Source organism: Octopus bimaculoides, chromosome 8 (genome assembly GCF_046866305.1).
Source record: "Octopus bimaculoides isolate indiv1 chromosome 8, ASM4686630v1, whole genome shotgun sequence".
Lineage (NCBI taxonomy): Eukaryota > Metazoa > Mollusca > Cephalopoda > Octopoda > Octopodidae > Octopus > Octopus bimaculoides.
This window is the reverse complement of record NC_142935.1, coordinates 53,859,406-53,872,723: the sequence shown is the minus strand read 5'-3', so window position 1 is coordinate 53,872,723 and position 13,318 is coordinate 53,859,406. Positions and strand designations below refer to the sequence as shown.

Here is a 13,318-nt window from a genome sequence, read left to right as displayed (position 1 = left end):
AGCAATTCTCGAAAAATGGCCTATGGTCCTGGAGATTTTCTTAGTGTCATTAATTATTAACTCTGCCTCCTAGAGAAACTTTATGCTCTGCAACAGCCTTGAGAGGGAAATTTATTTGAAGGAAACTACTTAAGCTCTCAACTCTATCCGTCTACTTGTCTGTCTGTCTGTCTGTCAGGGGATTCTGTCTGTCTGTCTGTCTGTCTGTCTGTCGGGATTCTGTCTGTCTGTCTGTCAGGGGATTCTGTCTGTTTGTCTGTCTGTCTTTCCCTCCCTCCCTATCTATCTATCTGTCTGTCTGTCTGTCATTAATGAATGTGTGTGCGTGCGCGCGCGAGTGTTAGAAAGTCTTAGCAGTAGGAGGAAAATATAAGAATGTAAGCACACTACTTTCTGATTCTGAAGCAATGAAGAAACCTCTATGTGGTCATAAGATCTGCAATAATCAGCAGCCAACCCTCCTTATAAATACTTTACTGCATAAAATATATATATATTAGATAAATGAGTAAAGTAGGCCAGTGAGTACACAATTTTTGACTGAAATACGACCTTGAATATCTTTGAGTGTAGCTCTGCTTCACAAAACAACAACAACAAAAATGGCAACAGCAAAAACATCTTTTTCGACCCTGAAGTAGTGATGCTTAAATATTAACCCCAGATATTCTCACCAAACTCTTTAGTTTATCCTATTGGGATCTATTTTAATTCATGGAAGCACACAATGATGTTTCATTCCCGAGGGAAACAATTTCAACGACAGCCCTACTATGCTGCAGCATTCATAATGACAATCATAAGCAAGTATTCCTGTCATTATCTTGAGTCTTTATGCCATGTCTTAGTGGCTGCCTGTACGATTTCTGCAAAGATAGATTTATCGAGAATTATGCTATACACCAGTGGGTTTTTTTCTTTTTGCCCCTGAGAACCTTCAAAAGAAATGTTCACCTAAGCACTAATAAAGCATTTGATCGTGTGTGACATGTGGATCACTTAGCTATGCTGTTTGCTTATTGCCTTTTCATGTCTTTTTATTTTTCGAGTCGAAGGTTTCCTGATAGGCTGCCAAAATTGCAGCATGTACTGTTTGGGCTGTCTCTGAGGAGTATTGCATCAGTCCAAGTTTCGGTTACGTTTCCGACATGTCTTTTCGCATGCTTTGCGAGCCAGTTTATCATGAGACTCGAGGCTTTTGGCAATGCTACCTGTTATGCGTTATTCCGACATGCTTCATGTTATGCGTTATTAGCCTACTTCGTGTTTCTTCTAAACACACTTGTGCAAATGATTACGCCCTTCATTATTCGTTAACATTGGCATCATCCAAACAGAATCTAACCTGACATGTTTTGTTTCGTGAAGAAAGACATTGAAAATAACTTCCATTGGACAAAATACATGTCTAACAGTCTTATTAAGTAACACAGTGACACAATGGTTCACTGGTTACACTTGCCAAGCAAAATGATGTTCTACGCTCTTCATACACCACAAAACCCTCAAAGTTACAAATGCTTAGCTTCATAGTCAATGTCTGATGGCTTCTCATCGTGACCTTATATATATATATGTATACATATATATATATATATATATACACAACACCTAACACTCTATACACACACACATATATATATATGCTGTTGTTGGCACTCCGTCGCTTACGACGTCGAGGGTTCCAGTTGATCCGATCAACGGAACAGTCTGCTCGTGAAATTAACGTGCAAGTGGCTGAGCACTCCACAGACACGTGTACCCTTAACGTAATTCTCGGGGACATTCAGCGTGACACAGTGTGACAAGGCCGACCCTTTGAATTACAGGCACAACAGAAACAGGAAGTAAGAGTGAGAGAAGTAGGGTTCGCCACCATCCCCTGCTGGAGCCTCGTGGAGCTTTAGGTGTTTTCGCTCAATAAACACTCACAACGCCAGGTCTGGGAATCGAAACCGCGATCCTATGACCGCGAGTTCGCTGCCCTAACCACTGGGCCATTGCGCCTACACAGACACACACACACACACACACACACACACACATATATATATAAACAATATATGAGTATATGCATATATATGTACATGTATGTATATACGTTCATCCACATGTACATATAGATACATAACTGGGTACATGACGTGGCAAAAGAACAAGGACAAAAATGGTAAACAAGGTGCAACAAACAAGCAGGCCACATAGAAACATCCCCTTCATCAGCTGCCACCATTAAAACTCCGGCGTTTCGAAGAATTAAGGCAGTACGCATCGTTAAAATGGTTCTTCCCACGAACACAAATTAAATTGTTTTCGTGGAGGGTAGTGGCGGACGGAAAACAAGACAGGAAAACGAAACGGTGAAATAAACAAACAAAAGGCTGTACAGCCAGACGTGAAGTGTGTATGTCTCGAACGCTATATATATATATATATAACATTATTAAATCTGCGTCTCAACAAGATCACTTCCAAAAGAAAGCCCTCGATAAATACTCTCTCTCTAGCTTGATTCAATCGAACGCAGTTCCCTCTATCTCTTCTACCGTCACGCCAACGTCCCTTACTCCTTTGACCTTTCAAGATTCATACCAGCATCGCTCAAGACTCTTAGATGCGCTTGTTTTTTTTCATCACTACCGAGATTTATCGTCACAGATCCTACTATATACAAGCTGGCCAATCATTTCTCTTTAGAGTTGCGGTACTCTGGTACTCTTTCCACCAATGTTTTGCAAGAAGACGTTGACCAGCTGAAGTTCAACAACGACAACAACAACAAGTCTGTTAAAGCTTACAAAGCCTATGGAAATTGCATTTCATCTTCTTCTTACGTAATTCTAGCATCACACAATGATGTAATTTATAAAAGTACCAAATAGACTGTCAGCATGTACTAATCTTTTAACTCGCTAAGTTTTCTACGAAATTCCTTTGTGCCTTTATAATGGATCACACCAAGTGATTATTTGTTTGGTATCCTTGGCATTGATTTAAAATCGAAGTGAAATCATTTATTTTGATAATTAATGTATCTGTAATTCACTGAATTACAATAGCACCGTTATAGACGTCTAGAAGATACCATTCCTCTCCCCCAAATTGCTCTCAACCAAAATTATGGGAATGAATTTGATGATTTTTTTCAGGGGTGCAAATCTGAAACTGTGACGAAGTAAAAGGGAATAAGATAATTACATCCGTGAATTGAAACTGGGTTACATGTTGTTCCACTGGTTAACTTCTACCCTCACAGCTTAGATTAAAAAACAAACAAACAAAAAAAAAAAAACGAAAAAATCACGTTGGAATATTTGAACTTTAAATTTGAAATTTACAATACAGGGAAATATAAAATTGTGTGAGATTTAGTGATGGTTATACATTTTTCGATAAATAATGCGCGACGCTTATTAGAATCGAAACTAGATAGGGATTACTGTGTATGAAAATCCTATCTTTACGCTATGATACTAATCAATGATTTGGCAGCCTCGATATGTTTTAATTGAGATACAGTCACGGTTTTCTAGGGTGGCATATGACACGAGTAAAATAGTAATTTACAAATCATACGATCTGATAGGGATATCTATGTTCTTAGATAATAACCCCGTCTAATGGATGAACTTTGACCTTTTTCTAATCTATGGTAAAAGAAATAATTACAATTGTTAGGAAGATCTGATAATATTTTTATGAAATGTCGAATCGTTCAAGAAGTGGATTCTTCATTTTGTTTTTCAAATTAATGCATCAAGAAAAGCAAACAAACAAGCGCAGGCGTGGCTGTGTGATAAGAAGCTTGGTTCCGGGTTCAGTCCCACTACGTGGCACCTTGGGCAAGTGTACAAACGTTAGAAAACACGGATAGAGTATGTATTTGAGCCAATGATTATATAAGAAGTGAACTTTTATCAACACACCTGGATGACGGTTTTTTTGTTTTGTTTTGGAGAAAGTACTGGATGCTTGTGCATAGAACAATAACTTCGTCTTAGATGTGTAGACATGACTCCAATCTAGATCACATTTGAACCTTGTAAATGGTCAATTTGTATATTGCTGGTTGCGAAAATAAAACTAGCCTTTAGAAGCAGTTTTAGCACTGTTATATATGAGGTCACTGTAAGAGAGGATCAGAGATTTAAGAGGCCGAACGGTTGCAGCGAGGGTGTAGTATTACAAAAATAGTTCAGATATGTGTTAGTGACCGTCTTGTCGCTGTCAAAAGAGACCAGTTTGTTTAGTCCACACAAAAGGACATTTCGGGGATCTTTATTAATATAAAGTATAAGTTGAGCATGAAATGTCTATCAGCTCGGTCAACTGTACACCATTTTCAATCTTTTTACTTGTTTTTCACAAATTACGATTATGAAGTGAATTGCTAAGACAAAAGCTACCAGTTGTTTAATAATTGATTCAACCTTTTGATATTATGGGGATTTTATCAACATAACTGATAAAATTGAGTGTATTCTTATGTAATAATTTAATTTTTACATTTCTGAACAATGTAAATGTTGAAAAGTAGAGAGATGACAGACATTTAACATTTTGAAAGATTAAACTTTCAGGTCAACAACTTATTTTAAACCAAGGTCGTTCACGATACAACAAACTTTATAATAAAACGTATTATAAGCGTTATTACCTCACATTTTTTCATAAGCACAATTTATCTCGGAAGGCATTATTGAATATACTTTCTATATTAAGACAGTAAGGCGAATCGAGGGAGATTTTGCTGATATTTTCTAATCAGTTGAGTGACCAGGCAGACTATCACGATGATTAGTCATTGCTTTAAATATTGGTTGCTGATTAGCTAAAAACAAAGGTTCTATACTTTAGCAGAGGAAGACAAGATACTGTGATGCTCACGTTTTTACTTAAGATATTAATAGAACATTCTCTTAATTTGATTTCTTTCATTATATATCGTTGTTACCTAGCAAGCAATAATTAGAGCTAAGATCAATATTTTGAACGTAGCATTGCTTCATAATCATGCCACACGAGAATAAGAATGTCTGTCATGAACTTTGACACAGATAGATGAATAGACTGTAAAGTCATTATACTTGTTTCATTTGTTAACATGACGAGGCGGAGAATGTTTATAGTATCTTTCGACATTTCTGCAGTGGGTGGCAGAGATAATTATGGAGGTTAATGTTCGAATCAAATTCTTGTGAGCTACTGGTTGGGACAAAATGATAAGCAGGAATAAAGTTACAAAGGGTTTCAGGTGTGAAGCTAAAGTATTAGACTGTATCGTTAATGCACCGTTGTACATAAGTGAGCTGTACTCGTGTGACATTTAGGTAACTCATTCTAAGTTAGATAAGCATGCAAAGCCTATACATGCTTACCTAACAAAAGAACGTTTCATATTTAGTGCTCTTGAAAAATGCACCTGATAAGAAAGTGTATTCTTAATTCACATGTCAATGTAACACTTAATATTGTATCACCTGATTGTGACAGCTTGTTTATAGATAAAGGAGATTCTTAATCTAATAAAATAACCTTTCAGTAAGTACTAGTGATAACAAGCATTTTGTTTTACTGTGGTGAGTATCGGCAAATTATATCCCTTACAATAGTATTAACTGACTTTTAATGAACACCACACGTTCCCCCTTTAAACCAAGATTATATCACAGAAGATGGGTTATATTTTCGAGCGAGCAAATTATAATTTCTTGTCTTGAACAGCTATTTCACTGAAAATCTTAAGCAGATCCTCGTTACAACTTATATGTGAAGGAGGGGAGGCAGGAGAGGAGAAAAGCTGTTGAAGTTGAGAGAAATACAGAGATAGTGTGTTTGTGTGTGTGTGAGAGATAGATAGGTAGTGTTGCCAGCCTAGTAGCTAACAAGTTTTGATTAAAAATACGAGAATTTTAAGTGCAAGTCTGTAAACACAATGCAACACAGGCTTAAAAAAAAATCTTCCACTCTATAACAATATAAATAGTTATTGTTTTGGTCACGCGCGCGTGCGTGCGTGTGTGTCATTCAACATAGACACAGCAACACAGAGTTTAAAAAAGACTTTCACTATCACAGGTGGTTGTTGTTGAGAGAAATTCAGTGAGAGAGAGAAAGAAAGAGAGAGGGATAAGTAATGTGTTGTTACCATAGGAACTAACGAGATTTCCACTATATAACAGCCTAATTCTAAAAGAAGGTACGTGCATGATTAACAAATATTTTTACCGGCAGTGTAGCGACGAACAGAGACCTAGTTACTTTAAAACAAACGAAAGTCAACCCACAAAAGAGTACATAGTTCACGTATGTGGAACGGTGCACGACCCATTCATTCCAGTATTTTATTATATTTACAACTCAAGCATTTTCATAACCACATTCCCGCTCATCCTTTTACTCCTAACCACCAACTTTCAATATCAGGTGGATCAATCAAATTGTGTTCTGACCAAGGCTCAAGGTCTCAAATGTAGTAAGTTGGTTATTTTCATATCAGATCGATTCCAGTTCTTGTACCTATGGATTCTTGTTAGATTAACTTTGCGCCTTGTGTTAATTGATCTTATATTGCACACATAACTAAAGTATAGCTAAACTATTTTCATACTTATCAGTATGGTGTTTATTTGAAATTTATCAGTGCGGTGATCTATGAGAACGCTCTGAAAGCAACCTGTCTATTAAAAACGTGAAATTTCTTTTAAGGTTTAGAATTTCTGTTTCACTCTAGGGTCAAGCCTGATATAAGCTTCATGCTATAATTTTTTTTTTTCGACTTGACTAGAATTTTTATTTTATCGACCTTGGAAAGACAAAGGGTAAAGTTAACCGCAGGAAGACTTGAACACAGAATAAAAAGAGCAGAAACTGTAAAAAAAAAAAAAAAATCTCGTTACCACAATAAGATGACAATCAATGACGACCTTGTGAATTTCCGTACACTGATTTTCTAATATTGGTTTCAAATTTTGGCACAAGGCCAGCGATTTTGGGAGAGGGGTTAAGTCGATTGTATCGACACAAGTGTTCAACTGGTACTTATGTTATCGACCCCGAAAGCAGGAAAGACAAAGTCAACCTCGGCGGAATTTGAACGCAAAACGTAGACAGATGAAATTGCGCTAAGTATTTTGCCCGGTGTGCTAACGATTCTGATATTGGAACAAAAATCATAAATTTTGGAGGGAAGGTATTGTCAATTAAATTGAACCCAGCACTGCACTGGTTCTTTATTTTATTGATTTCGGAATGATGAAAGGTAAATTTCTGTGGGATTTGAACTCAGAACGTAAAGAGTAATGTAACTAAATACAAATAATTTCGTTCAACGTTCAGTTGATTCGGCCATCCACTGCCATAGTAAAAATTAAAATTAATGATGATGAAATGTGTTCCTAGTTCACTGAGAAAATTAGTCTGTCACTAGTGTTGTTTTCATGGTAAACATTTTATAATTTCTGTTTTCACAGCAACGAGTTCTATCATGTCCATTATTTCCGGCACTGAAATATAAAGTAGTGAGAGATCATGGTATGTCTCCACGTCTTGAAGATAACCAAGAAGACTTTTTCACACGTATATGAAAGTATATAACAGAATGGATCTCGAAGCACATCACATAAAGCTATAGATAATAGCACGTAAATATTGGGTTGAAAAACCCTTTTGGATAGGAAAGTCGAAGGCTGCCCTTGGGACTCGAACCCACACCTTTTTATAGACACGACAGGAGATGTGGGTTCGATTTCCCATGGACGGCCTTCGACCTTTTCGGTCAAAAAGGGTTTTTCAACCCAATATTTACATGCTATTATCTATAGCATTATGTGATGTGCTTCGAGATCCAGTGCTCTCTCAAAAGTTTATAGCATTATGACATCAACAGTACATATATATATATATATAATGTTTGCATGTATGTATGCATATATGTATGTCTCTTTTTGTGTGTGTATGTGTTTATAGCGATAGAATCTCCTTGGTGGCTCCTCGCAAGACATTAACCACTTTGTCGATATCTTCTGGCTGATGTTTTCTGTTCACAGCAATCCGTATACTGTAATGATATATATATATAAAAAAAAATATTGATTTAAGCAGCTATGACGCATATATTTATCTATGACGTAAACATTGGACCATGATTTAAACATTGAATCGATTTATTTTGTATTCAGTGATTTACGATCAAAATTTTGATTCATGACGTAAAACGTACAAGGAGAAAGATGAGAATAACGTAGGTAAATCAAATTGAGAGACATGGAAGAAAAAGATGGATGCTGTAAAAGATGTGAGAGAGAGAGAGAACGAACATATAAAGATTAGAGAGGGAGGGAGAGGTGAGAGGGAGAGAGAGGTGGGAGGGGGAGAGATATGAAGATATTTTCCATCCTGTTTTTTTTCTGTGTTCTCTACGAAATTAATATTTGGATATCTCAGGATTCACTAAACGAAATATATATTACTGTCTAGTCTGAGATAATCCTTGATCTACAGGTGGTGGTCTGCAGATGAAACACGTCCTAATCATGATCACCTCTTTTTTTGTTGTTGTTTTTAGAATACATATATTATGCAATGTATTCTTGTTTTAGCCAGTAAGGTTACTTTTAGAGAAATTTAGCTGCTATTTCTACGATATCAACCCATCATGTCAAATGTTTCTCATAAGTAGAAATAGCAGCATATTTTCCCTTACATGAAACTACTGTTTCTAAAACAGACGGACACATTGAATAATGTCGTCCTGGATATGAAATAACTCCAAAGTATTGGCCATGGATGGGACGTCTTTGATCATAGGTCTACTCGATCAGAGCCTAACTGGGAGTAAGTAACAACAAAGTTGACCTCAACATCGAGGACAACCTAGGATTAGACACTTCAATGAAACTAGTTTCTAGTTTGGCTTAAAAAGTGAAGAGACAATTTTTATTTCCTTTCTTGGGCAAATAAGAAACTTCTCATGAACAACAGCAGCAGGGCTGTCTTTGTAGCATTAAAGACCCCTTGGAAAACCGATGCTCTGGGGAAAGCATACATAATCAGAATCGGGTATGTAGACCCATGAGGCTACCGAGCGACCTTAAAACGGCTTTGAACAACAGTGGTGACGAATTAATCTGACTTGTATTGATGTCTGTGTACTTTATTGTTTAAATCACACTGCACATCTCGTAAATCATTGCAAATAATATTAATTTTAATAGAAAAGTTAGTTAAAGAGACGAGCTTGCACAATCGTTAGCACGCCGGGCTTAGTTGCATTCGTCCTTCTTTACATTCTGAGTTCAAATTCCGCCAAGGTCGACTTCACCTTTCATCATCCTTTCGAGGGTCGATAAAATAAGTATTAGTTGAGCACTGAGGTCTAACCAACTTACCCATTTCCCCCAAACTGTTGGCCGTGTAACAAATTACGAAACCAATAAAAAAATTAGTTTAGTTAAATGAAATATCCCACACTTAAACATACTACTTAACCTTATTCGTTCTCAGTCATAAAGGAATTTACTAATGTGAGTTTAAAAAAGTAGCGTATGAACAAGATAATGTTTTGGACAAGCTAAATACAAAGAGGAATTTTTTTTTATTAATCTTTTACATGTTTCAGTCATTGGATTGCAACTACGTTGTGGCTCCACCCTGAAGGGGTTAGTCGAACAAACAGACCCCAGTACTTATTTTTCAAGCTTGATACTTATTCAATTGATCTCTTTTACTGGATTGCGAATAATAAACTAACAACCGGTTAGAAAATGGGGAGAAGGTTTATACGAATACATACAAACAATGGCACTCCTTCGGTTACAACGACAAGGGTTCCAGTTGATCCGATCACTGGAACAACCTCTCTCTTAAAATTAATGTGCAAGTGGTTGAGCATTCCACAGACACGGGTGCTTTTAATGCAGTACTCAGGGAGATTCAGCGTGAAACAGTGTTACAGGGCCTCGTTTTGCCAGCTGAGTGGACTGGGGCAATGCGAAATGAAGTGCCTTGCAAACAAAATGCCGTCGGGAATCTAACTCACGACCATGAGATCCTGAGCAGAAGACCCTAATCATTAAGCAATGCGCCTTCACAAACACAAATAGAACGGGTTTCCACAGTTTCTCTCCACCAAATTCACTCACAAGGCATTGGTCGGCCCGGAGCTGTAGAAGAAGATACGAACTGCAGGTGCAGCACAGTGAGACTGAATCCGAATCAACGTGGCTGCAAAGCAAGTTTCTCACCGCACAGCCATAGCTGTGCAATTCTCGAAATCATTAATATATCTCTGACGTCCCATCAATATATGCTACATATCACTTTTAATTTACTGAATTAATTATTTTCAAAGACCTTCATGGTTTTTAGTTTTAAATTATATATAAAGACGATCATTTTAAAGAGTAAACAATAAACCCGTCCTCGAGGAAACTTGTGGTGGTCTTCGTCGAAAAAAAAAAAGTACCTGAGAACAGCTTGCATGACGCCCAGAGACGAAAAATGTTTGAGCTTCGTCTCAGCTCGGTGTAGGAACTTATCCGAATTCGCCACGTTCCAACGTTACTAATTGAATAATTGTTCCGAATAACAATTTTCATAGCTTGTTCGCCACTGAATTCTTATATATAACTTTTATATTTTTCATATTTCATAGTCCTTAACGATACTTCACATTTGTTTCTTTTTGAATACGATTCAAACGAGACATATATTATTCAAATGAAGTCTATGATCATACATCTCACCTTGGCTCTGGAAGATACCATTCCATGTCATTCAGATATTCCGTGACGACAAGTGCTACACCTTCGTTCTTAGCCTGCAAAAGAACAAAATAGATTCTTAGAGTATGTTATGAATGGTTACTAATGGAACATAGTAAGTTGACAGGAGTTATTGAAAATAAATGCTTATTTCGTGACTGGAGTTTCAATTCAGACTACTGCAATCTTCAGTCGTCAACACCACTTAGGATCGTTGACGTGCGAAGTTCGAGTTACAAGTTAAACATTGTCTCGATAATCCATATAATCTACAACATGTATTGAACATTTCACACATTCGATTATTTGACACGATCCAACGTTTATATATATATTTTATAAACAGTATCGAACACACATACACTAGGTATGCGTTTTGCCAGTTCGTGGGCAGACTGCGGTTTATAGGCGTAAGAATATATTCTCATCAATTCGCCTGGTGTTAAAATACCTGGAAGTGTTAGACAAGCGAGAAAACTTGTATCAGCTCGCCTTACGGGAGTGGTAGACATGACGAGGCACCGCCTAGAAGGGTTTTTAGTCGAACAAATTGATATCAGGATTTTTTTTAAAGCCTGGTACTTATTCTATTGATCACTCTTGTCAAACCATTAAATTACGGAGGCGTAAACAAACTATTTCGGTATGCGGCAACTGATTTACTTTCTTGAGGCGTGGCTGTGTATAACACTACACACGCATATAGTTTCTGCTCACAAAATTCATCATAAGACATTGGTCGGCTCAGGGCTTCCCATGTGCCGTGTAATGGGATTGAAACCGAAATCAAATGGTCGCAAATAAGACTCTTACTCGCAGAGCCATGACTGCTCCCTGTGTGTGTGTGTGTGTGTGTGTGTGTGTGTGTGTGTGTGTGTGTGTGTGTGTGTGTGTGTGTGTGTATATATATATATATATATATATATATATATATATATATATATAAATAATACAATGGATATATAAGCATGTATACACTCATATATGTACATACTTACATCTACATGTGTATATAGATGCATATTTTCGGGTACAGGACGTTAGAAAAATGAACTACAGACAACGGAACGAACACATAGAAAAACAAATAGCCACTTGGATTAATTCTTCATCAGCTGCCTTTAATAATAGTGATAATAATAAAATACATCAAGTATAGGACACATCACCAACAAGTGAATAACATGTAAACACATGAGAGACAAGTACGGGACAAAATACCACAAGAAGTCTAACCCCTCCTCAGTTGTCGACTGTTAATTATTCCACACACTATAATACATACATAATACGTAACTTGATAAATGACCCTTAGAATCTCCCTAAGTACTCTTAATTAGAAACTGAGGTTATCCGAATGCATTCCAACGCATTTCTTTGGTTTAAAACTACTTCCTCTCGAATCTGAAACCTGAATTAACTGTTTCAAAAAAAAAAAAAAAAAAAAAGAAAAGAAAAGAAAACTTTCTTGTATTAATTAGCAGAATTAAACCAATACGTTCAAAGAAAACACTAAAACAAGCATCAATGGAGTGATTAAAATGAAAAAGACCCGATTTCTTTCTCCTTTTTTTAAAAAAAAATTTCATCTTTGTTATTGCATTCGCTCCCCGACCCTGTATTCACTTTTGTATTGTCCCCTCTGTTTGGCCCTTGTGGCCGGAATAAAATTTATTATTTTTTCTACGTGAAATGCTCACGGCCAACCGTATAAAAGAAAAAAAAAATCTACGATAAAATATCTTAAAAATTCACTCATTAATATCGCTGCAACAGAGAATTTATTTGGATGTGTTATATATATTTTTTTTTATTTTGATCGAGTCAGTCACTTGCTACTCCGAATTTCACTAGTAGGTGCACAGGTGACAGTTAACTCTAAACGGATGGGGACACACATACACTGATGTGCGTGTGTGTGCATGAGTGTATATCAGAATTGGTTGAATCGTCAGAGCATCAGATAGAATGCCTCGCGATATTTCTTTAGGTTCTGTGCGCTCAGATTTCAAATCCCACCGAAACCAATTTTGTCTTTCAGGGATCGATAAAAATGTACCTATCGAAGGTGATGTATTGGTAGCACTGTTAGGACGTTGGACAAGATGCCATACCGTAGCTTTTCGTTTTGAAGACAATTCTTGTGACGATGCAAGTGTCAAACTTTATCGGCCTTGCTTTTCCATTGCACTTCGTCGGTTCAATGGGGGAGGGAACACTTCCATGCTGGGGCAACTACTTGTCCTTTTTGAGAAATACCTTGCTCAGAATAGCGCCTTGGAAAGAAATTCCAAAGCTCAGAAAAACCGTAGTGACTCAGAACCGAAGGAGGCCACGCACATATAATTACAGTAGCGTAGCTTAAATTTGTACCTCCAAGGGTAATCCTGGAGTTTGTTGCCCTTTTATAAGTTTATATAACAAACCCAAAAGTGTACAACTGAAAAGCGTAAACACATTAAAAGTTTCGAGGAGGGGAAACTGTCTATAGTTGACTTAAGCTACGCATTTAAAAAATACACATTCAATATTGTCTATAAACCTTTTGAAATTTC

At 36.9% G+C, this 13,318-nt stretch overlaps 1 protein-coding gene across 5 annotated transcripts in view; it reads right to left on the bottom strand.

Annotated features, from left to right (window-relative positions):
* Positions 1 to 7,195: 7,195 nt before the first annotated feature.
* The window catches only part of LOC106875746 (serine palmitoyltransferase 1), a 56,028-nt gene continuing 49,905 nt past the window's right edge, over positions 7,196 to 13,318 (bottom strand). For 2 of the 5 annotated variants that reach the window (XR_016242897.1, XR_016242899.1), the window contains 3 exons: positions 10,746 to 10,819; positions 7,854 to 8,059; positions 7,196 to 7,606 (listed from right to left, as the gene is read on the bottom strand). Coding sequence is in view for 2 of the 5 variants with exons in the window: in XM_089356472.1 (XP_089212598.1) it covers positions 7,963 to 8,059; positions 10,746 to 10,819 (171 nt within the window). In the remaining 3 variants the exon portion in view is untranslated. Of the gene's footprint in view, positions 8,060 to 10,745; positions 10,820 to 13,318 lie in introns of all 5 variants that reach the window. The other 3 variants (XR_016242898.1, XM_089356472.1, XM_089356473.1) reach the window with 2 other exon arrangements.